We start from the raw sequence: 26,233 nt of genomic DNA on the forward strand, positions 1-26,233 counted from the left end.
AGTCTACTTATCCACTCTGTTCATAAACAGAGTTACTTATCCACTCTGTTCATAAAGTCTACTTATCCACTCTGTTCATACAGATCTACTTATCCACTCTGTTCATAACAGATTCTACATATCCACTCTGTTTCATAACAGTCTACTATCCACCTCTGTTCATAACAGAGTCTACTTATCCACTCTGTTCATATACAGATTCTACTTATCCACTCTGTTCATAACAGAATCTACTTATCCACTCTGTTCATAACAGACTTCTACATATCCACTCTGTTCATAACAGATTCTACTTATCCACTCTGTTCATAACAGATTCTACTTATCACTCTGTTCATAAGAGTCTACTTATCCACTCTTTCATAACAGATTCTACTTATCCACTCTGTCATAACAGATTCTACTTATCCACTCTGTCATAAGCCACTCTGTTCATAACAGAGTCTACTTATCCACTCTGTTCATAACAGAGTCTACTTATCCACTCTGTTCATAACAGAGTCTACTTATCCACTCTGTTCATAACAGAGTCTACTTATCCACTCTGTTCATAACAGTCTACTTATCCACTCTGTTCATAACAGTCTACTTATCCACTCTGTTCATAACAGAGTCTACTTATCCACTCTGTTCATAACAGTCTACTTATCCACTCTGTTCATAACAGATTCTACTTATCCACTCTGTTCATAACAGATCTACTTATCCACTCTGTTCATAACAGAGTCTACTTATCCACTCTGTTCATAACAGAGTCTACTTATCCACTCTGTTCATAACAGATTCTACTTATCCACTCTGTTCATAAGAGTCTACTTATCCACTCTGTTCATAACAGATTCTACTTATCCACTCTGTTCATAAGAGTCTACTTATCCACTCTGTTGATAACAGATTCTACTTATCCACTCTGTTCATAACAGATTCTACTTATCCACTCTGTTCATAACAGAGTCTACTTATCCACTCTGTTCATAACAGAGTCTACTTATCCACTCTGTTCATAACAGAGTCTACTTATCCACTCTGTTCATAACAGAGTCTACTTATCCACTCTGTTCATAACAGAGTCTACTTATCCACTCTGTTCATAACAGTCTACTTATCCACTCTGTTCATAACAGTCTACTTATCCACTCTGTTCATAACAGATTCTACATATCCACTCTGTTCATAACAGAGTCTACTTATCCACTCTGTTCATAACAGAGTCTACTTATCCACTCTGTTCATAACAGAGTCTACTTATCCACTCTGTTCATAACAGAGTCTACTTATCCACTCTGTTCATAACAGAGTCTACTTATCCACTCTGTTCATAACAGAGTCTACTTATCCACTCTGTTCATAACAGTCTACTTATCCACTCTGTTCATAACAGAGTCTACTTATCCACTCTGTTCATAACAGTACTATCCACTCTGTTCATAACAGCCCTGTTCATAACAGTCTACTTATCCACTCTGTTCATAACAGATTCTCACATATCCACTCTGTCATAACAGTCTACATATCCACTCTGTTCATAACAGCTTCTACTTATCCACTCTGTTCATAACAGATTTCTACTTATCCACTCTGTTCATAACAGATTCATGTTTTGGGAAAAGAAAACTGTATTGAGATCGAATGTTTCATCGATGAGAAATGTGCCGAATGTCGTCCCAGTTCATCTGTGCCATACTCTCCCACTGCCAGACACTGGACTTCCTCTCCTCACCATGGGGTTTTGTCTTTGGGCAAAGGCCATCCTCTGTCCTCTCTCTTCCATGATTGAACCGAATAAGTGGTTGAGGAATCTGTCAATTCGTTAGTAGGCTAACGGAAGAGGTATCCTCTAGATGGCGTCCTTTGGCGAGAAAGTACAAGTTCACCGAGGACACTCATGTGTATCCTACCACAGAATCGTTTTGAAATCTGCCACACACCTCTTAAATCAGTTTTTAAATCAGAGGAGAAAAACATGCACATGTTAAAACAATCAAAGTCTAAGCTCTGTCTTAGCCGGGGGTTCTACTAAGCTATGAGGAATTGTTTTAAGAAGGTCATAACGAGGATCATTTAGCTATTTGATTTGGAATTTTAAAACCCATTGAAGTATAAAAAAAAGATATTCAAAAATGATTTGATCCATTTATTTTGTGCCTTACTGCTATTAGCCCATACAAATGCATTGCGTTGAACAACAGATTCAATACACGGAACAACAGATTCAATACACGGAACAACAGATTCGATACACGGAACAACAGATTCAATACACGGAACAACAGATTCAATACACGGAACAACAGATTCAATACACGGAACAACAGATTCAATACACCGAACAACAGATTCAATACACGGAACAACAGATTCAATACACGGAACAACAGATTCAATACATGGAACAACAGAAAGTCCCCCAAAAATATCAAAAGGAAGTTTGTTCTGAAGTATCTCTCATATACTAGGATCTTTTAACATGTATTTAAGCCCATATTTTTGCCAATAAACAATCTCAATATATACTTACATTTAGTATTTTAACTGGTACTGGGAACATGAGTCTTGTAAGGCCTGTCCTAGAGAAAAACAACCGAAACGTTCATGTTAGTGAGAGTCTCACCTTTGCACAGAGGGGCCATATTAGTGTGTAGCCCAAAAGGTTCCGAAACTACAGACAGAAGTTGGCTGTACCGATGTCATACGAGTCTTCTGAACCATCTTGTTAGTGAGAGTCTCATCTGTCAATATAGGGGTCATAGTTTATAGGCCAAACAACTCGGACCGATTTCCGGGATTTCGCCTGCCTTCCCGCCATTGAGACAAAGACTCCCATTGTTAGAGTGGAGACATGAGCATCTCGTCATTGTGGGGTGGCAGGTAGCCTAGTGGTTAGAGTGTTGGGCCAGTAAACGAAAAGTTGCTAGATCGATCCCCGAGCTGACAAGGTAAAAATCTGTTGTTCTGCCCCTGAACATTTAACCCACTGTTCCCAGGCTGTCATTCTGCCCCTGAAGAAGGCATTTAACACACTGTTCCCAGGCTGTCATTCTGCCCCTGAACAAGGCAGTTAACCCACTGTTCCCAGGCTGTCGTTCTGCCCCTGGACAAGGCAGTTAACCCACTGTTCCCAGGCTGTCATTCTGCCCCTGAACAAGGCAGTTAACCCACTGTTCCCAGGCTGTCGTTCTGCCCCTGAACAAGGCAGTTAACCCACTGTTCCCAGGCTGTCGTTCTGCCCCTGAACAAGGCAGTTAACCCACTGTTCCCAGGCTGTCGTTCTGCCCCTGAACAAGGCAGTTAACCCACTGTTCCCAGGCTGTCGTTCTGCCCCTGAACAAGGCAGTTAACCCACTGTTCCCAGGCTGTCGTTCTGCCCCTGAACAAGGCAGTTAACCCACTGTTCCCAGGCTGTCGTTCTGCCCCTGAACAAGGCAGTTAACCCACTGTTCCCAGGCTGTCGTTCTGCCCCTGAACAAGGCAGTTAACCCACTGTTCCCAGGCTGTCGTTCTGCCCCTGAACAAGGCAGTTAACCCACTGTTCCCAGGCTGTCGTTCTGCCCCTGAACAAGGCAGTTAACCCACTGTTCCCAGGCTGTCGTTCTGCCCCTGAACAAGGCAGTTAACCCACTGTTCCCAGGCTGTCGTTCTGCCCCTGAACAAGGCAGTTAACCCACTGTTCCCAGGCTGTCGTTCTGCCCCTGAACAAGGCAGTTAACCCACTGTTCCCAGGCTGTCGTTCTGCCCCTGAACAAGGCAGTTAACCCACTGTTCCCAGGCTGTCATTCTGCCCCTGAACAAGGCAGTTAACCCACTGTTCCCAGGCTGTCGTTCTGCCCCTGAACAAGGCAGTTAACCCACTGTTCCCAGGCTGTCGTTCTGCCCCTGAACAAGGCAGTTAACCCACTGTTCCCAGGCTGTCATTCTGCCCCTGAACAAGGCAGTTAACCCACTGTTCCCAGGCTGTCGTTCTGCCCCTGAACAAGGCAGTTAACCCACTGTTCCCAGGCTGTCGTTCTGCCCCTGAACAAGGCAGTTAACCCACTGTTCCCAGGCTGTCGTTCTGCCCCTGAACAAGGCAGTTAACCCACTGTTCCCAGGCTGTCGTTCTGCCCCTGAACAAGGCAGTTAACCCACTGTTCCCAGGCTGTCGTTCTGCCCCTGAACAAGGCAGTTAACCCACTGTTCCCAGGCTGTCGTTCTGCCCCTGAACAAGGCAGTTAACCCACTGTTCCCAGGCTGTCGTTCTGCCCCTGAACAAGGCAGTTAACCCACTGTTCCCAGGCTGTCGTTCTGCCCCTGAACAAGGCAGTTAACCCACTGTTCCCAGGCTGTCATTCTGCCCCTGAACAAGGCAGTTAACCCACCAGGCTGTCATTCTGCCCCTGAACAAGGCAGTTAACCCACTGTTCCCAGGCTGTCGTTCTGCCCCTGAACAAGGCAGTTAACCCACTGTTCCCAGGCTGTCGTTCTGCCCCTGAACAAGGCAGTTAACCCACTGTTCCCAGGCTGTCGTTCTGCCCCTGAACAAGGCAGTTAACCCACTGTTCCCAGGCTGTCGTTCTGCCCCTGAACAAGGCAGTTAACCCACTGTTCCCAGGCTGTCGTTCTGCCCCTGAACAAGGCAGTTAACCCACTGTTCCCAGGCTGTCATTGTAAATAAGAACGTGTTCTTGACTGACTTGCCTCGTTAAATAAAGAAAAATAATACATTTCTCACATATATACTTTCCTAATAATACTTGATTAGTTCAAGCATATGTCCTTATTACAGACATATGGCGTGTGGTGCCTGCATGAATTAACTAAAGTACACATTTTCTGCTTAAGTTCTGTTTTACATGTCTAGTGATTAACTCCATGTTGACCCAGTCTATCAATGTGTCCTTATGGCAGAGGCTAGTGCTCTTGCCATAGTTACATTTTTACTTTTTGAATTTTATACTTTTTTACTTCTGATTTTTATGATTAACAACATGACAATGACTTTGAGAAACGAAAACGTTATTATTGAAATGGATCATACCTGGCACACAGATCGGTAGAAAAGGTAGCACTACACAGCTGATTCAAATAATCAAAGCATGATGATGAGTTGGTCATTTAAATCAGCTGTGTACTGTTAGAGGGGACACAGGACCGAGTTTGGGAAACTCTGGGAAGTCCCAACCCTAACCGTAAAGTTTATTGAGCTACTGTTTCTTTAAAAAAAAAAAAGCGCGGAACCCGGAAAGAGATTTGTTTTCATCTTTACCCACAATGCTTAGCAAAATATTAAGAAAGCTAGTGGGTCTTTCAAAGTATTGGACAACAGTCTACTTTAAATTACATGTACAGTAATTAGCAAAACACAACTAAAGTGTCTACTTTCATTCACATGTTGTATCACAACAATTTGAGATAAACAAAATGTACCGAAGAATGTTAAGGTAAGGTACACATAGTAGCTAGCTGCTAACGTTATTAGCCAGCCACGTTTGCAACAAGCAATGTTTATGTTCGCCACAGTGCGTTTATTTGTGTGATATGTATTCCTAAGATAATTATGGAGACCCGTGCATCTAAAGTCAATCACTCTGACTGAAAGTCAGGCTTGCTGCTGAACACACTGCTACTTTTAGACTCATATTTCACTGGTTGTGGCAATGAAACGTGCATTCAGCCATCTAACTAGTGTAGCCATCTGTTTGCAGGAAGGGCGAACCTTCGCCTGGAGACCCGACGTTGAGTTGTATTGGATTCAACGTCGGGCATAAATGAGCGTTTGGATCAGGAAAGTTTCCTCAGACGACCTCTACAAGCCAGAATATACAATTATATTTTAATTTACCGGTTGTCGGTGCGGTAGGTCTTTTTGCAGATAAGATGTGACGGATCTCCTCGTTTCAGTCTTATGTAGCAACATTTGAAGTGGTGTTTTTTTACATTGGATAAAAGTAGAGACTAGAAAATGGTATCATACACTGCAATTGAGGAACAATGGGAAAGCAATTATGCTTTGAAAGTTGATCAACTTGTAACCTCACTTTTGAGAAAATGGCCCCTGAATGTTTTGGTAAACCTATTGGAGAGCTCTTTGTCCACACCAGGGCTGTCCCGTACAACAAAAACAAACAAAAAAATCTTGGTCTATTGAAAGTCATCTGTTCATGCGACCAATCTATTTCTCTAATATTTTAAACGTATTTTCCATACATAGACACGCCCTATGTATTAGCGGTAAATGTACTAGTGATATGTAATGGGGAATTGATATAACTAACAATCAAATGTAAACAATTCGCACAATGAAGTTATGAAATAATAATGAATTTGCACAAATTGGCGGGAGAGTGCATTCTGGAGCGAGCAGTGCATTGTGCATCTGGGCTGGAGCGGAACAAAGTGGAAAATGTTAAGGGGTCTGAATACTTCCCGAATGTACTGTATATATATTTACTGCTCGACTAAAGCCGTCTCGGTCCACCAACAGCCTAACAATCAACTAGTTGACTAATTGTGGTCAGCCCTATTCTACATGCATTCAGCATCGTTTACACCCTCTTATGAATTACACAGAAACCAAATGCTTGTGTGCCATCGTGCATGAATGTGTTTTGTCCCCCCACACGAAACGTGATCACGACACGCAGGTTAAAATATCAAAACAAACTCTGAACCAATTACATTAATTTGGGGACAGGTCGAAAAGCATTAAACATTTATGGCAATTTAGCTAGTTAGCTTGCTAGCTAATTTGTCCCGTTTAGCTAGCTTGCTGTTGCTAGCTAATTTGTCCTGGGATATAAACATTGAGTTGTTGTTTTACCTGAAATGCAAAAGGTCCTCTACTCCGCCAATTAATCCACACACAAAATGTTCAACTGAATCGTTACTAGTCATCTCTCTTCCTTCCAGGCTTTTTCTTCTCTTGACTTTATATTGCGATTGGCAACTTTCATAAATTAGGTGCAATTACCGCCACCAACCTTGTTTGTCTTTCAGTCACTCACGTGGGTATAACCAATGAGGAGATGGCACGTGGGTATCTGCTTCTATAAACCAATGAGGAGATTGGAGAGGCAGGACTTGCAGCGCATCTGCGTCACAAATAGAACTGACTTCTATTTTAGCCATTGGCATCACAGATGCTCGTTGGCACGTGCAATAATTGAATAATGTAGATTTGTAAATGTATTTTGCGATGCGAGCGGTGTAGTTAGCCCCACCCATCTCTTTAACATGTGAGGCTAAACAGAGTAGGGTGGTGTACTAAACCAATTATTTCAAGACTGAAGGCTGCTTTATACCTTGTCTATTGACATGTCTGTTGTAGAGGTCGACTGATTTTAATAATCAATAGCGATTATTGGGGGACCAAAAAAAGCAGATACCGATTAATCGGCCGATTTTAAATATATATATATTTCTTTTTTTAATTTAAAAAAGATATATATATATATATATATATATATATATATTTGTAATAATGACAATTACAACAATACTGAATGAACACTTTTATTTTAATATAATACATAAATAAAATCTATTTAGTCTCAAATAAATAATGAAAATGTTCTATTTGGTTTAAATATATAAAAAATTGCAATGTAAACAAGCTAATGTTTAAGTTCCTTGCTCAGAACATGAGAACATATGAAAGCTGGTGGTTCAATATTCCCAGATAAGAAGTTTTAGGTTAGTTATTGTAGGAATTATAACGCGTTGACTATTTCTCTCTATACCATCTGTATTTCATATACCTTTGACTATTGGATGTTCTTATAGGCACTTTAGTATTGCCAGCCTAATCTCAGGAGTTGATAGGCTTGAAGTCATAAATAGCGCTATGCATCAAACATTGCTAAGAGCTGCTGGCAAACGCAGTAAAGTTTGAATGAACGCGTACGAGCCTGCTGCTGCCTACCACCACTAATGTGATATCTTAATCTGACTTTGATGCTGGTCATGTTGTTCTTCAAGTCTCTGGTAAACACACACTATAGAAAATCAATGTTTATTTGTCACATGCACAGGATACAGAAGGTGAAATGGTTACTTGCATATTGGAGTCTTTTGTTTAGACATGCAGCTAGCTGCTTACCGTGTGGCGCAGCGGTCTAAGGCACTGCGTCGATTTGTTTGAGGCGTCGCTGTGTAACTCTGTTTTTGTTGCACTGCTTTACTTTTTCTTGACCAGGTCGCAGTTGTCAATGAGAACTTGTTCTCAACTGGCTTATCTGGTTAAATAAAGGTGAAATAAATAAACAAAACTACAGTCCTGGGTTTTATCCCAGGCTGTGTCACAGCTGGCCGTGACGAGGAGATAATTGGTCCAGCGTTGTCCGGGATAGGGGAGGGTTTGGCCGGGCCGGGATTTCCTTGTCTCATCGCAATCTGGCGACTCCTTATGGCGGGCTAGGAGCCTACAAGCTGACTTCCGTCGCCAGCTGAGCGGTGTTTCCTCTGGCACATTGGTGCGGCTGGCTTCAAGGGTTAAGCGAGCAGCAGACCTGCCAACATGCATGCATTTAGCATACCAGCTATGCAATTCTCTGTCCATGTATGTAGGTACGAGATCCATGTTAAAAGTACGCAGAAATGAAAAGGGCATACTTTTATTATATATTATTATTTTTGAAATTTTGTAATATATTTTCTAATAAAAAATACATCCACTGAGTAAATCTAACATCCCGATTCTCGAACTTCAGCACACAGACATATGTTTTCTGCCCCTCGTCCTGTTTGTTGTGATGCTGAATTTGCCGACTGTCAGCTGTCAGGTAAACACATGGACAAATCCCTTTTTGACTCCATGTGTTGTGGAAAGGTAAACACATTTGTTTCAAGCTAATGTTAGAGAACATTAGATGGACATTCAGTGGGCTCCAAAGGGCCAGCAGTTCACTTGCATTTGCTAGTGAAAGAAATGAAATGCAAATACGAAAAATAACTGGTCGCATTTGTGCAGTGAGATATGCATTTAATTCTGCTTCCCATAAGTATTTTTCCCGTAACATTACAAGGATCACGCAACCTCAGACTGTAACTGTAATTATGATCCACGTCACAAAAAGCATTACAAAAGTATAATCAAAAATAAATATAAACATCTTCGCATTAAATGGAGTCGGGAGTTTAGAAGACTGAGCGATGGAAAATGAATGAGTGTCCGGTATTAGCTATAGAAGCAATGCTTCTAAAATGCCTTTGAACTAGATTTGAGATTTTATACATTTCGAAAATCTGAAATTATGTTTGCACTGCAAAGAAATACAATGGGCACCTTTTACATAGCCTGAAACACTAGTGAACAGTGTTCAGATTCCCTGTAGCCTACCGAACAGCGGTTAGATTCCTTTTGCGGTAGCCTACATAAGCATTGTGTAGCCAGTTTGCGGTCTGTGTTGACATGATCGTTGTTGTTTTTTTATGTTTTCAAAATGATTTTTCTTTTAGTGTTGATTAGGAACCGTGTCTAAAAACGAGCTGGCCCTAGTGATTGGCCCTGTTTGAGAGGTGACAAGTGTTCCTCTACTATGGAGACTAAACTTGGGGGCAATGTGCTAAGAAAAATGTTATAGATAATTATCTCCTTGTTTGTTATCATCTGCTCATCTATCACTCCAGTGTTAATCTGCTAAATTGTAATTACTTCGCTACTATGGCATATTTATTGATTTACCACCTCACGCCATTTGCACACACTGTATATAGACTTTCTTTTTTTTCTATTTTGTTATTGACTGTATGCTTGTTTATTCCATGTGTAACTCTGTTGTTTGTCGCACTGCGTTACTTTATCTTGGCCAGGTCGCAGTTGTAAATGAGAACTTGTTCTCAACTAGTTTACCTGGTTAAATCAAGGTGAAAGAAAAATGTTTCACTTTTTTTTTCTTCTGTTTGCGCTCTTTAGAGTATTTAGCTAGCCTCCATGGACATATGCTATTACTTGTGCTAATTTTGTTAGCATTCTGGTAATCGATGCTCAATGGGCTTTTTTTCCAATCCCGAGCTGAGAGCGGCACGGTTTAACCATAGGAAAATCTGGATACCGCCCAACCCTAAAACACGTGCATGAGCTTGGCAGGTGTGCATGTGTTTTCATTGTGTGCATGCTTCACATCATAGAAACCTGAACGTTCTATCAGCACTTTGGAATGTAGACATAATTATACTGAACCTTAGATGTCCCTACTGTTAGCTAGCTAAATTAGGTCAACAAGCAAGGAAGATTACAGGGATTTCCCTTGTTTTTGTTCATTTAAGACTCCATCACAGGAAATGGGGTGTTTAATTTTTTTTTTTTTATGAGTCCATAGAGAGGCCGAGACGCCTTGCCTTAATCATCAGCACCACCTTGTAAAAGAAAATATGTTAAAACCATCATGAGCCCTGTTTGCCATCATTCTGCCATATATTACACTAGCTAGCTAACAGTTAGCCTACTACTGAGCTGATGTACCACCTAGTGACTGACAACTGGCTAGCTAACTGTTAGCCTACTACTGAGCTGATGCACCACCTAGTGACTAACAACTGGCTAGCTAACTGTTAGCCTACTACTACTACTGAGCTGATGTACCACCTAGTGATTTACAACTGGCTAGCTAACTGTTAGCCTACTACTACTACTACTACTGAGCTGATGCACCACCTAGTGACTGACAACTGGCTAGCTAACTGTTAGCCTACTACTACTACTACTGAGCTGATGCACCACCTAGTGACTGACAACTGGCTAGCTAACTGTTAGCCTACTACTACTGAGCTGATGTACCACCTAGTGACTGACAACTGGCTAGCAGCTAACCGTTAGCAGCTAACTCTTAGCCTACTACTACTGAGCTGATGTACCACCTAGTGACTGACAACTGGCTAGCTAACTGTTAGCCTACTACTACTACTGAGCTGATGCACCACCTAGTGACTGACAACTGGCTAGCTATCTGTTAGCCTACTACTGAGCTGATGTACCACCTAGTGACTGACAACTGGCTAGCTAACTGTTAGCAGCTAACTCTTAGCCTACTACTACTGAGCTGATGCACCACCTAGTGACTGACAACTGGCTAGCTAACTGTTAGCCTACTACTACTGAGCTGATGCACCACCTAGTGACTGACAACTGGCTAGCAGCTAACCGTTAGCAGCTAACTCTTAGCCTACTACTACTGAGCTGATGTACCACCTAGTGACTGACAACTGGCTAGCTAACTGTTAGCCTACTACTACTACTGAGCTGATGCACCACCTAGTGACTGACAACTGGCTAGCTATCTGTTAGCCTACTACTGAGCTGATGTACCACCTAGTGACTGACAACTGGCTAGCTAACTGTTAGCAGCTAACTCTTAGCCTACTACTACTGAGCTGATGCACCACCTAGTGACTGACAACTGGCTAGCTAACTGTTAGCCTACTACTACTGAGCTGATGCACCACCTGGTGACTGACACCTGGCTAGCTAACTGTTAACCTACCACTACTACTACTGAGCTGATGCACCACCTAGTGACTGACAACTGGCTAGCTAACTGTTCGCCTACTACTACTACTACTGAGCTGATGCACCACCTAGTGACTGACAACTGGCTAGCTAACTGTTAGCCTACTACTACTGAGCTGATGTACCACCTAGTGACTTACAACTGGCTAGCTAACTGTTAGCCTACTACTACTACTGAGCTGATGTACCACCTAGTGACTTACAACTGGCTAGCTAACTGTTAGCCTACTACTACTACTACTACTGAGCTGATGCACCACCTAGTGACTGACAACTGGCTAGCTAACTGTTAGCCTACTACTACTGAGCTGATGTACCACCTAGTGACTGACAACTGGCTAGCAGCTAACCGTTAGCAGCTAACTCTTAGCCTACTACTACTGAGCTGATGTACCACCTAGTGACTGACAACTGGCTAGCTAACTGTTAGCCTACTACTACTACTGAGCTGATGCACCACCTAGTGACTGACAACTGGCTAGCTATCTGTTAGCCTACTACTGAGCTGATGTACCACCTAGTGACTGACAACTGGCTAGCTAACTGTTAGCAGCTAACTCTTAGCCTACTACTACTGAGCTGATGCACCACCTAGTGACTGACAACTGGCTAGCTAACTGTTAGCCTACTACTACTGAGCTGATGCACCACCTAGTGACTGACAACTGGCTAGCAGCTAACCGTTAGCAGCTAACTCTTAGCCTACTACTACTGAGCTGATGTACCACCTAGTGACTGACAACTGGCTAGCTAACTGTTAGCCTACTACTACTACTGAGCTGATGCACCACCTAGTGACTGACAACTGGCTAGCTATCTGTTAGCCTACTACTGAGCTGATGTACCACCTAGTGACTTACAACTGGCTAGCTAACTGTTAGCCTACTACTACTACTACTACTGAGCTGATGCACCACCTAGTGACTGACAACTGGCTAGCTAACTGTTAGCCTACTACTACTACTACTGAGCTGATGCACCACCTAGTGACTGACAACTGGCTAGCTAACTGTTAGCCTACTACTACTGAGCTGATGTACCACCTAGTGACTGACAACTGGCTAGCAGCTAACCGTTAGCAGCTAACTCTTAGCCTACTACTACTGAGCTGATGTACCACCTAGTGACTGACAACTGGCTAGCTAACTGTTAGCCTACTACTACTACTGAGCTGATGCACCACCTAGTGACTGACAACTGGCTAGCTATCTGTTAGCCTACTACTGAGCTGATGTACCACCTAGTGACTGACAACTGGCTAGCTAACTGTTAGCAGCTAACTCTTAGCCTACTACTACTGAGCTGATGCACCACCTAGTGACTGACAACTGGCTAGCTAACTGTTAGCCTACTACTACTGAGCTGATGCACCACCTAGTGACTGACAACTGGCTAGCAGCTAACCGTTAGCAGCTAACTCTTAGCCTACTACTACTGAGCTGATGTACCACCTAGTGACTGACAACTGGCTAGCTAACTGTTAGCCTACTACTACTACTGAGCTGATGCACCACCTAGTGACTGACAACTGGCTAGCTATCTGTTAGCCTACTACTGAGCTGATGTACCACCTAGTGACTGACAACTGGCTAGCTAACTGTTAGCAGCTAACTCTTAGCCTACTACTACTGAGCTGATGCACCACCTAGTGACTGACAACTGGCTAGCTAACTGTTAGCCTACTACTACTGAGCTGATGCACCACCTGGTGACTGACACCTGGCTAGCTAACTGTTAACCTACCACTACTACTACTGAGCTGATGCACCACCTAGTGACTGACAACTGGCTAGCTAACTGTTAGCCTACTACTACTACTACTGAGCTGATGCACCACCTAGTGACTGACAACTGGCTAGCTAACTGTTAGCCTACTACTACTGAGCTGATGTACCACCTAGTGACTTACAACTGGCTAGCTAACTGTTAGCCTACTACTACTACTGAGCTGATGTACCACCTAGTGACTTACAACTGGCTAGCTAACTGTTAGCCTACTACTACTACTACTACTGAGCTGATGCACCACCTAGTGACTGACAACTGGCTAGCTAACTGTTAGCCTACTACTACTACTACTGAGCTGATGCACCACCTAGTGACTGACAACTGGCTAGCTAACTGTTAGCCTACTACTACTGAGCTGATGTACCACCTAGTGACTGACAACTGGCTAGCAGCTAACCGTTAGCAGCTAACTCTTAGCCTACTACTACTGAGCTGATGTACCACCTAGTGACTGACAACTGGCTAGCTAACTGTTAGCAGCTAACTCTTAGCCTACTACTACTGAGCTGATGCACCACCTAGTGACTGACAACTGGCTAGCTAACTGTTAGCCTACTACTACTGAGCTGATGCACCACCTAGTGACTGACAACTGGCTAGCAGCTAACCGTTAGCAGCTAACTCTTAGCCTACTACTACTGAGCTGATGTACCACCTAGTGACTGACAACTGGCTAGCTAACTGTTAGCCTACTACTACTACTGAGCTGATGCACCACCTAGTGACTGACAACTGGCTAGCTATCTGTTAGCCTACTACTGAGCTGATGTACCACCTAGTGACTGACAACTGGCTAGCTAACTGTTAGCAGCTAACTCTTAGCCTACTACTACTGAGCTGATGCACCACCTAGTGACTAACAACTGGCTAGCTAACTGTTAACCTACCACTACTACTACTGAGCTGATGCACCACCTAGTGACTGACAACTGGCTAGCTAACTGTTAACCTACCACTACTACTACTGAGCTGATGTACCACCTAGTGACTGACAACTGGCTAGCAGCTAACCGTTAGCAGCTAACTGTTAGCCTACTACTGAGCTGATGTACCACCTAGTGACTGACAACTGGCTAGCTAACTGTTAGCCTACTACAGAGCTGATGTACCACCTAGTGACTGACAACTGGCTAGCTAACTGTTAGCCTACTACAGAGCTGATGTACCACCTAGTGACTGACAACTGGCTAGCTAACTGTTAGCAGCTAACTCTTAGCCTACTACTACTGAGCTGATGCACCACCTAGTGACTGACAACTGGCTAGCTAACTGTTAGCCTACTACTACTACTACTGAGCTGATGTACCACCTAGTGACTGACAACTGGCTAGCTAACTGTTAGCCTACTACTACTACTGAGCAGATGCACCACCTAGTGACTGACAACTGGCTAGCAGCTAACCGTTAGCAGCTAACTGTTAGCCTACTACTGAGCTGATGTACCACCTAGTGACTGACAACTGGCTAGCTAACTGTTAGCCTACTACTACTACTACTACTGAGCTGATGCACCACCTAGTGACTGACAACTGGCTAGCTAACTGTTAGCCTACTACTGAGCTGATGTACCACCTAGTGACTGACAACTGGCTAGCTAACTGTTAGCAGCTAACTCTTAGCCTACTACTACTGAGCTGATGCACCACCTAGTGACTGACAACTGGCTAGCTAACTGTTAGCCTACTACTACTGAGCTGATGTACCACCTAGTGACTGACAACTGGCTAGCAGCTAACCGTTAGCAGCTAACTCTTAGCCTACTACTACTGAGCTGATGTACCACCTAGTGACTGACAACTGGCTAGCTAACTGTTAGCCTACTACTACTACTACTGAGCTGATGCACCACCTAGTGACTGACAACTGGCTAGCTAACTGTTAGCCTACTACTACTGAGCTGATGTACCACCTAGTGACTGACAATTGGCTAGCAGCTAACTGTTAGCCTATTACTACTACTACTGAGCTGATGCACCACCTAGTAACTGCCAACTGGCTAGCTAACTGTTAGCCTACTACTACTGAGCTGATGTACCACCTAGTGACTGACAACTGGCTAGCTAACTGTTAGCCTACTACTACTGAGCTGATGTACCACCTAGTGACTGACAACTGGCTAGCAGCTAACTGTTAGCCTATTACTACTACTACTGAGCTGATGCACCACCTAGAGACTGACAACTGGCTAGCTAACTGTTAGCCTACTACTACTGAGCTGATGTACCACCTAGTGACTGACAGTTGGCTAGCAGCTAACCGTTAGGAGCTAACTCTTAGCCTACTACTACTGAGGTGATGTACCACCTAGTGACTGACAACTGGCTAGCAGCTAACTGTTAGCCTACTACTACTGAGCGTTAATTGGACAGATTTATGCAAGTCCCTCCATGTTTGGTTCCTAATGAATACACCCCTGACTGCGGTACTGACTTCATACCAGATGTGTCTCAGTTGTAATGGAGTCTCTGAGTCTCCTGGCCTGCCCTGTCCTCTGTATTTTGTATTGCGCTGTGCTAAATGTTTTCCTGTGATGTCGTTGCAGGCTATGTGAACCCAGTGGCCTGTGTGGACCATGTCTCTGATCCTGTTTGCCCTGGTGGTGCGGGTCAGGGATGGTCTGCCTCTCTCAGCCTCCACTGACTTCCAACACAACCCAGAGCTGCAGGAGAGGAAGCAACAGCTACGGACCATCTCCAAGGCCCTCAGCCTGTTCCCTGACAGAGGGGTGGTCAAGGGCCATGACCTCAATATATAGTAAGATATATTTTTTTTCATAGTATATACTATACCTGGTGTGTAAGTATAGATGCATGTGTGTAAGTATAGATGTGTGTGTGTGTGTATAAGTATAAATGTGTGTGTATAAGTATAAATGTGTGTGTATAGATATGTGTATAGATATGTGTATAGATAGATATATGTAGATATGTATATAGATATGTGTATAGATAGATATATGTAGAGATGTGTATAGATATGTGTATAGATAGATATATGTAGAGATGTATATAGATATGTGTATAGATTGATATATGTAGATATGTGTATAGATTGATATATGTAGATATATGTAGAGAGATGTGTATAGATAGATATGTAGAGAGAGATGTGTATAGATAGATATGTAGAGAGAGATGTGTCTATAGATTGATATGTAGAGAGAGATGTGTATAGATTGATATGTAGAGAGAGATGTGTATAGATTGATATGTAGAGAGATGTGTATAGATTGATATGTAGAGAGAGATGTGTATAGATCGATATGTAGAGAGAGATGTGTATAGATTGATATGTAGAGAGAGATGTGTATAGATCGATATGTAGAGAGAGATGTGTATAGATCGATATGTAGAGAGAGATGTGTATAGATTGATATGTAGAGAGAGATGTGTATAGATTGATATGTAGAGAGAGATGTGTATAGATCGATATGTAGAGAGATGTGTCTATAGATAGATGTATATATACATATTAAGGACACACACACTTCAGAAAGTATTCACACCCTTTAACTTTTACAACATTTTGTTACAACCTGAATTTAAAATGATTTATATTGATATTTTTTGGTCACACAATACCCCATAATGTCAGTGGAACTATGTTTTTACATTTTTGGGGGGCAATTAATTAAAATCTGAAGTGTCTTGAATGAAAAATTATTCAACCCCAATGTTATGACAAGCCTCAATAAGTTCAGGAGTAAAAATATGCTTAATAAGTTGCATGGACTCAGTTTGTGTGTAATAATAGTGTTTAACATGACTTTTGAATGACTATCTCACCTTTGTACTCCAGACAAACAATTATCTGTAATGTCCCTCAGTCGAGCATTGAATTACAAACAGATTCAACCACAAAGACCAGGAAGATTTTCCAATGCCCTGCAAATAAGGGCACCGATTGGGAGAATTTTTCATAAAAAAAAAAAAAATGTTTTTAAATCAGACATTGAATACCCCTTTGAGCATGGTGAAGTTATTATTTACACTTTGGATTGTGAATCGATACACCCAGTCACTACAGAGATAGACGGCCTTCCTAACTTCACAATGAGGCCAATGGTGACTTTAAAACCGAGTTTAATAGCTGTGATGGGATAAAAATGGAGGATGGATCAACATTGTAGTTACTCCACAATAGTAACCTAATTGACAGAGTGAAAAGAAGGAAGCCTGTACAGAATACAAATATTCCAAAACATGCATCCTGTTTGCAACAAGGCACTAAAGTAATACTGTAAAAAAACATCTGGCAAGTCCAATACAACACATTACTGAGTACCATCAAGACCTGAAATTAGATGTCTAGACATGATCAACAAACAGTTTGACGGAATCTTGAAAAGGTTAATAGGTAAATGTTGCACAATCCATGTGTGGAAATGTCATCGACTTTCCCACAAAGACTCACGGCTGTAGTTGCTACGAAAGGTGCTTCTACAAAGTATTGACGCAGGGGTGTGAATACTTATGTAAATTGGATTTCTGTATGAGTCAATACATGTTAGAATCACCTTTGGCAGTGATTTAAAGCTGCATTTCTGTGTAAGCCACACCTAGATTTGTACAATATTTGCACATTATTGTTAAAATGATTTAAGCTCTGGCAAGTTGGTAGATGATCATTGCTAGATAGCCATTTTTCAGTCCTGCCATAGATTTTAAAGCTGATTTCAGTCCAAACTTTAACTAGACCACTCAGGAACTTTCAACTACTCCAGTGTAGATTTGCCGTTGTATTTTAGGTTATTGTCCTGCTGAAAGGTGAATAACATAACACGATGCAGCCACATGCTTGAAAATATCAAAAGAGTGGTACTCAGTCACGTGTGGGATTTCGGCTTTTAATTGTTAATTTCTAAAAACATAATTCCACGTTGACATTATGGTGTGTGTGTGTGTGGACACTGGCCTACACACAATCTCAATGTAATCCATTTTAAATTCAGGCTGTAACACAAAATGTGTTTAAGTCTAGGGTTGTGAATACTTTCTGAAGGCACTGTACCTCAACAGAGAGTAATTGGAAAGAGAAAGTTGCACAGGGAAGATTAGATGTTAAACAGAATTGGTTGAACAGATCAGAAACCAGTCTCCACATTTTGAAAGGATTCAGAAACTGTCCTGCTGCATACTGTGGGCAAGCTGTGCCCAGCTGTTTGTTCACTACCCCCCCCCCCCCCCCCCCCCAACTCCCCTCCTTTCCTCCTCCCTCTAGTTTCCTCTCCAGTGAGGGCGTATCCTACATGAGCGTATGTGACGCCAGGCTCCCTGCAGCCATGGCCTTCTGTTTTCTAGAGGACCTGCGCTGGGAGTTCACAGCTCATATGGACAGCGCCAAGGTTGCCCTGGCAGCCAGGCCGTACCCCTTTCTGGAGTTCGGTATGTAGAAGAGGGAGAGGGGTGGTGGAGGGTTGAGAAGTGTGGAGGTGTAGACAACCCTGTTCCTGGAGTACCACAGGACCCTAGAGCAGGGGTAGACAACCCTGTTCCTGTAGTACCACAGGACCCTAGAGCAGGGGTAGACAACCCTGTTCCTGGAGTACCACAGAACCCTAGAGCAGGGGTAGACAACCCTGTTCCTGGAGTACCACAGGACCCTAGAGCAGGGGTAGACAACCCTGTTCCTGGAGTGCTGCAGGTACTGCAGGATTTTGTTCCAACTAGGCACCACACCTGACCAACTGAGCTGTTTGATCAATTCAGGGATTTCCTAAGTTCAACACGTCTGGTCTTCCAGGTTAGATAAATCAAAACAAGGGTTGCCTACCCCTGGACAGGAGCCTTGGTGCTATAGTCCAGCAGGTAGCCTAGTGGTTAGAGCCTTGGTGCTCTAACTAACATTAATATGAATTGAACAGAGGTCATCTGAAGTTCATCAAAATATTTGATTTATCCCATGAGGCAGGCAGGAGTCCAGATACTTAAAAACGGCATACAATATCATTGCTGCAGTAGCAGTATAATTAGAAGATATTATATTAGACAACAGCATAGTCTGGCTATAGGAGCAGTATAATTAGAAGATATTATATTATATTAGACAACAGCATAGTCTGGCTGTAGGAGCAGTATAACTAGAATATATTATATTAGACAACAGCATTGTCTGGCTAGAGCAACTATGACAGACAAAATTAGAAAAAAAAATCCAGAAAGTCACATTGTAGGATTTTTAATGAATTTATTTGCAAATTATGGTGGAAAATAAGTATTTGGTCAATAACAAAAGTTTATCAACGTTTATCAAACGTTTTCACAAGGTTTTCACACACTGTTGCTGGTATTTTGGCCCATTCCTCCATGCAGATCTCCTCTAGAGCAGTGATGTTTTGGGGCTGTTGCTGGGCAACACGGACTTTCAACTCCCTCCAAAGATTTTCTATGGGGTTGAGATCTGGAGACTGGCTAGGCCACTCCAGGACCTTGAAATGCTTCTTACGAAGCCACTCCTTCGTTGCCCGGGCGGTGTGTTTGGGATCATTGTCATGCTGAAAGACCCAGCCACGTTTCATCTTCAATGCCCTTGCTGATGGAAGGAGGTTTTCACTCAAAATCTCACGATACCTGGCCCCATTCATGCTTTCCTTTACACGGATCAGTCGTCCTGGTCCCTTTGCAGAAAAACAGCCCCAAAGCATGATGTTTCCACCCCCATGCTTCACAGTAGGTATGGTGTTTTTTGGATGCAACTCAGAATTCTTTGTCCTCCAAACACGAAGAGTTGAGTTTTTACCAAAAAGGTATATTTTGTCATATGGTAAGATGAAACCATTCTCCCAATCTTCTTCTGGATCATCCAAATGCTCTCTGGCAAACTTCAGACGGGCCTGGACATGTACTGGCTTAAGCAGGGGGACACGTCTGGCACTGCAGGATTTGAGTCCCTGGCGGCGTAGTGTGTTACTGATGGTAGGCTTTGTTACTTTGGTCCCAGCTCTCTGCAGGTCATTCACTAGGTCCCCCCGTGTGGTTCTGGGATTTTTGCTCACCATTCTTGTGATAATTTTGACCCCACGGTGTGAGATCTTGCGTGGAGCCCCAGATCGAGGGAGATTATCAGTGGTCTTGTATGTCTTCCATTTCCTAATAATTGCTCCCACAGTTGATTTCTTCAAACCAAGCTGCTTACCTATTGCAGATTCAGTCTTCCCAGCCTGGTGCAGGTCTACAATTTTGTTTCTGGTGTCCTTTGACAGCTCTTTGGTCCTGGCCATAGTGGAGTTTGGAGTGTGACTGTTTGAGGTTGTGGACAGGTGTCTTTTATACTGATAACAAGTTCAAACAGGTGCCATTAATACAGGTAACGAGTGGAGGACAGAGGAGCCTCTTAAAGAAGTTACAGGTCTGTGAGAGCCAGAAATCTTGCTTGTTTGTAGGTGACCAAATACTTATTTTCCACCATAATTTGCAAATAAATTCATTAAAAATCCTACAATGTGATTTGCCTGATTTCTTTTTTTCTCCTCATTTTGTCTGTCATAGTTGAAGTGTACCTATGATGAACATTACAGGCCTCTCATCTTTTTAAGTGGGAGAACTTGCACAATTGGTGGCTGACTAAATACTTTTTTGCCCCACTGTATAAGACAACAGCATAGCCTGGCTGCAGTAGCAGTATAATTAGAATATATTATATTATATTAGACAACAGCATTGCCTGGCTGTAGGAGCAGTATAATTAGAATATATTATATTAGACAACAGCATAGCCTGGCTGTAGGAGTAGTATAATTAGAATGACAACAGCCTGGCTACAGTAGCAGTATAACTAGAAGGGTTCATTTTATATTTTATAAGACAACAGCATAGTCTGGCTGCAGTAGCAGTATAATTAGAATATATTATATTAGACAACAACCTGGCTACAGTAGCAGTATAACTAGAAGGGTTAATATTCTATTCTATTAGACAACAGCATAGCCTGGCTGTAGGAGTAGTATAACTAGAAGATATTCTATTCTATTAGACAACAGCATAGTCTGGCTGTAGGAGCAGTATAACTAGAAGATATTCTATTCTATTAGACAACAGCATAGCCTGGCTGTAGGAGCAGTATAACTAGAAGATATTCTATTCTATTAGACAACAGCATAGTCTGGCTGTAGGAGCAGTATAACTAGAAGATATTCTATTCTATTAGACAACAGCATAGCCTGGATGCAGCAGCAGTATAACTAGAAGGGTTCATATTCTATTCTATTAGACAACAGCATAGCCTGGCTGCAGCAGCAGTATAACCAGAGGGGTGGTCCAGCGCTGGAGGTCACTCTGACCGAGGTACAGGAGGATCTGAAAACCCGCCCTTTGCAGATCCTCACTCTGGAGGAGGTGGAGTTTACCAACGGGTCAGCCAATGGCCACGCGGAACAATTTTCTGAATCCGGTAAGAATCCGAGGAGAAGGACCTTTGCCTTTAACCAGAGATCAATGTTGCACTGTATTACTTCAGTTAAACGTTGCTTGATCCTGTGTTGTTGCATCGGTCCTCCAGGTCAGAACCAGAGGTTGGAGCCAGTGACCGCCCCAGGAATCCTCTCACTGGTCCTCAACATCATGTGTTCTTCTCTGAACCTCATCAGGGGAGTTCACCTCATAGAGTACACCTTCCAGGTACACTATTCTATTAAACATATAGGAGACACCTTCCAGGTACACTATTAAACATATAGGAGACACCTTCCAGGTACACTATTCTATTAAATATATAGGAGACACCTTCCAGGTACACTATTCTATTAAACATATAGGAGACACCTTCCAGGTACACTATTAAACATATAGGAGACACCTTCCAGGTACACTATTCTATTAAACATATAGGAGACACCTTCCAGGTACACTATTCTATTAAACATATAGGAGACACCTTCCAGGTACATGATTCTATTAAACATATAGGAGACACCTTCCAGGTACACTATTCTATTAAACATATAGGAGACACCTTCCAGGTACATGATTCTATTAAACATATAGGAGACACCTTCCAGGTACACTATTCTATTAAACATATAGGAGACACCTTCCAGGTACATGATTCTATTAAACATATAGGAGACACCTTCCAGGTACACTATTCTATTAAACATATAGGAGACACCTTCCAGGTACACTATTAAACATATAGGAGACACCTTCCAGGTACACTATTCTATTAAACATATAGGAGACACCTTCCAGGTACACTATTAAACATATAGAAGACACCTTCCAGGTACACTATTAAACATATAGGAGACACCTTCCAGGTACACTATTAAACATATAGGAGACACCTTCCAGGTACACTATTAAACATATAGGAGACACCTTCCAGGTACACTATTCTATTAAACACATTGAAGACACCTTCCAGGTACACTATTAAACATATAGGAGACACCTTCCAGGTACACTATTCTATTAAACATATAGGAGACACCTTCCAGGTACACTATTCTATTAAACATATAGGAGACACCTTCCAGGTACACTATTCTATTAAACATATAGGAGACACCTTCCAGGTACACTATTAAACATATAGGAGACACCTTCCAGGTACACTATTCTATTAAACACATTGAAGACACCTTCCAGGTACACTATTAAACATATAGGAGACACCTTCCAGGTACACTATTAAACATTTAGGAGACACCTTCCAGGTACACTATTAAACATATAGGAGACACCTTCCAGGTACACTATTAAACATATAGGAGACACCTTCCAGGTACACTATTAAACATATAGGAGACACCTTCCAGGTACACTATTCTATTAAACACATTGAAGACACCTTCCAGGTACACTATTAAACATATAGGAGACACCTTCCAGGTACACTATTAAACATATAGGAGACACCTTCCAGGTACACTATTCTATTAAACATATAGGAGACACCTTCCAGGTACACTATTAAACATTTAGGAGACACCTTCCAGGTACACTATTCTATTAAACATATAGGAGACACCTTCCAGGTACATGATTCTATTAAACATATAGGAGACACCTTCCAGGTACATGATTCACATTAAACATATAGGAGACACCTTCCAGGTACACTATTAAACATTTAGGAGACACCTTCCAGGTACACTATTAAACATATAGGAGACACCTTCCAGGTACACTATTAAACATATAGGAGACACCTTCCAGGTACACTATTCTATTAAACATATAGGAGACACCTTCCAGGTACACTATTCTATTAAACATATAGGAGACACCTTCCAGGTACACTATTCTATTAAATATATAGGAGACACCTTCCAGGTACACTATTCTATTAAACATATAGGAGACACCTTCCAGGTACACTATTCTATTAAACATATAGGAGACACCTTCCAGGTACATGATTCTATTAAACATTTAGGAGACACCTTCCAGGTACACTATTAAACATATAGGAGACACCTTCCAGGTACACTATTCTATTAAACATATAGGAGACACCTTCCAGGTACACTATTCTATTAAATATATAGGAGACACCTTCCAGGTACACTATTAAACATATAGGAGACACCTTCCAAGTACACTATTCTATTAAACATATAGGAGACACCTTCCAGGTACATTATTCTATTTAGCCATGTCTAATTCAACTTGGCTGAACATGTCTTATATTCTGCCAATGTTGTAGTCCGCTCATAAAGACCCACTGTCTGTCAATGTGAACACTGTGTTCTATGGTTCTTCTGTCCTGTTTGCTACAGGATGATTATGAAGGAATCTGGAACGTGGTGGCGTTTCTGCTGGCGTTCCTGTGCTGTGTCGGTCAGTGTCACCTGTATCTGTTCCACTCTTCTCTGAAGAGGGTCAAGTCCCTGACACTGCTGAGTGTGGTTGTGGTCTGTAACTGCTTCCTGTTTGGTCTGAGGAATGTCTGGCAGCTGCTGTTCCACCTGGCGGTGGCTGTCCTCGTCACCCTCCTCACCCTCAACCGGAAACTACACGACAGAACCAATGACTGCGGGGTCTGAAGGAGGGGGGACCATTTAGTGCGTAGCACCATCGCAGTAGGCTACGTACAGGCCGGTAGGGGAGGAAGAGGATCCAACCCAGACAGACGTCTCCTATCATGTCCAGTGGGATATAACATTGTTTTGTTTGTATATGGATCATTTGTTGCTTTATTTCCATGTTTATTTGCACTGCGTTCACGTAGCGTCCCAGGCAGGTTTGAGGAGTAGTGGAGGCCCTAACCTCAAATCGTCTTTTAGAAATGAATTCCAGATGAAGACAATAGTTTTGAACAAATTACTTGAATGATATGAATTTGTAATACTGACTGTCTAATTAAAGGGCATTGGTGTGACATTAGACTATAGCCAGTCAGACAGTAGGTCTACATTGGACGAGGTAATTGAGATTACATCATCAGTGACGTAAAGAACACTCACTGTCCAATCAGACCACTGCTGTAGCACAGTAAGTGATAATCAACTACCAGTCTGATTCTCCAGGGTCTAAATGCAGCTAGTCTCACTAGAATAGGAAATGTACTGTGCTTTCAATTCAATTTGCTTCATTGCTTTCTTTTGCATTCTGTAGAATTGACCAATCAAAATGTCTCACCAAAGTATTTTCTGTTGTTAATGCAGAAAGCTTCCCAAGCAGGAGGTGCTTGACATATCCCTCTAGTTTTACAACCACAACACCAGGTGTTATTCCTCTTCATGGTGGTCACTATTGAGCAGTTAATATATATTTTTTAGATCATGGTTTTATACTTTACATGGCTAAGTAAGACATTATATTGATAATATAATACATCTAATTTGTTGTTCAAGAAGGCTGTTGGTAATAGTATGTTGCTTGGTAACAATGGTTGTAGTTTCATTTTTTTTCTTAAACATATGGTTAATCATAAGTTAAAATGAATACAGAAACGTTTTATATTGTGTAGTTAAAATAGATTTTGTAACACCGTAATAATGTAGTGACAGTGTATGTTGCTTTTTGTAGTCCTAAAACGATAGATCGATCGATTGATGCTTTTGGGGCTTCTGAGTGGCGCAGCGGTCTAAGGCACTGCATCTCAATGCTAGAGGCGTCACTACAGACCCTGGTTTGATTCCAGGCTGTATCACAACCGGCCGTGATTGGGAGACCCATAGGGCGGCGCACAATTGGCCCAGCGTCGTCCGGGTTTGGCCGGTGGTAGGCTGTCATTGTAAATAAGAATTTGTTCTTAACTGACTTGCCTAGTTAAATAAAATAAAAATATATAGATGTGATTTAGGCTCCTTCCAGTCTGCGATATTTCTCATGTCTAGTCTAAGGGCCCTGTTCATGTTTTTACAGCAATCTGGTAAATAAGAAATATAATTAATTTCAGCAGAATTTGAGCTGAAAAGACATATTTGGAAGAAACTATTTACCGCTTTTTCTATGATTGAGAGACAGTTTGAATACAAATTGTGAATTGAAGATTCATACCCGCTCTACTGAAATGAACAAGTCTTGGTGATGTGTAGATATTTGTGTTCCTCAAGCACCTGAGCACTGGTAACGGAATGTCCAATAGTTTTAGATCCAAGACCAGTGAGTTTGCACTACGGTTGGCTTGTTTAGTGTTAACTACTGAACTCATCTGGTTGAGGGAACAATGTGGGGGTTGCAGGAAGACCCCCCCCCCCCCCGGGTAAAGCTGCTGTAACTGATAGACCAATATGTTGAATACATTTGTTTGTATAATTGAGTTTTGTTCTGTGTAATGATGGCTGCTTTAATGTCAAGGAGTCCTTTACAGTTTCCTTAAATTGGCAATTGAAGTGGGGGAGAGAGCGTGTTAACGTTTCAGTCTACAAGGGGTAACATTCAGGCCCTCCTTTTCAAAGTGTTGGGTGTCTTTCATAACCGAAATTGATGAGAGATACCTGTATTAACACATGGTTTACCTATTGTGTGGTTTGTATTTTCTAAAGTAAAATAAACCACAGTCTGAAAGGTGCAGTAA

General features: G+C 42.1%; 1 protein-coding gene across 1 annotated transcript; it reads left to right on the forward strand.

The window, feature by feature from the left end:
• Nucleotides 1-5,212: 5,212 nt before the first annotated feature.
• Nucleotides 5,213-26,233, forward strand: sec22c (SEC22 homolog C, vesicle trafficking protein). The gene is made up of 6 exons (XM_031836477.1): nucleotides 5,213-5,417; nucleotides 15,813-16,024; nucleotides 18,491-18,654; nucleotides 21,479-21,658; nucleotides 21,767-21,885; nucleotides 23,988-26,233. Exons 2-6 carry the CDS (start codon nucleotides 15,843-15,845, stop codon nucleotides 24,252-24,254), a joined length of 912 nt encoding a protein of 303 aa, XP_031692337.1. The 5' UTR covers nucleotides 5,213-5,417; nucleotides 15,813-15,842; the 3' UTR covers nucleotides 24,255-26,233.

The sequence above is a fragment of the Oncorhynchus kisutch genome, linkage group LG11 (assembly GCF_002021735.2).
Source record: "Oncorhynchus kisutch isolate 150728-3 linkage group LG11, Okis_V2, whole genome shotgun sequence".
Lineage (NCBI taxonomy): Eukaryota > Metazoa > Chordata > Actinopteri > Salmoniformes > Salmonidae > Oncorhynchus > Oncorhynchus kisutch.

Excerpts from the sequence above, each read along its gene's own strand:
- sec22c (XM_031836477.1), top strand. The coding sequence starts at position 15,843 with ATGTCTCTGATCCTGTTTGCCCTGGTGGTGCGGGTCAGGGATGGTCTG. Across the intron at positions 21,659-21,766 it reads GGAACAATTTTCTGAATCCG|GTCAGAACCAGAGGTTGGAG; the intron begins GTAAGAATCCGA and ends TCGGTCCTCCAG. Across the intron at positions 21,886-23,987 it reads TCATAGAGTACACCTTCCAG|GATGATTATGAAGGAATCTG; the intron begins GTACACTATTCT and ends TGTTTGCTACAG.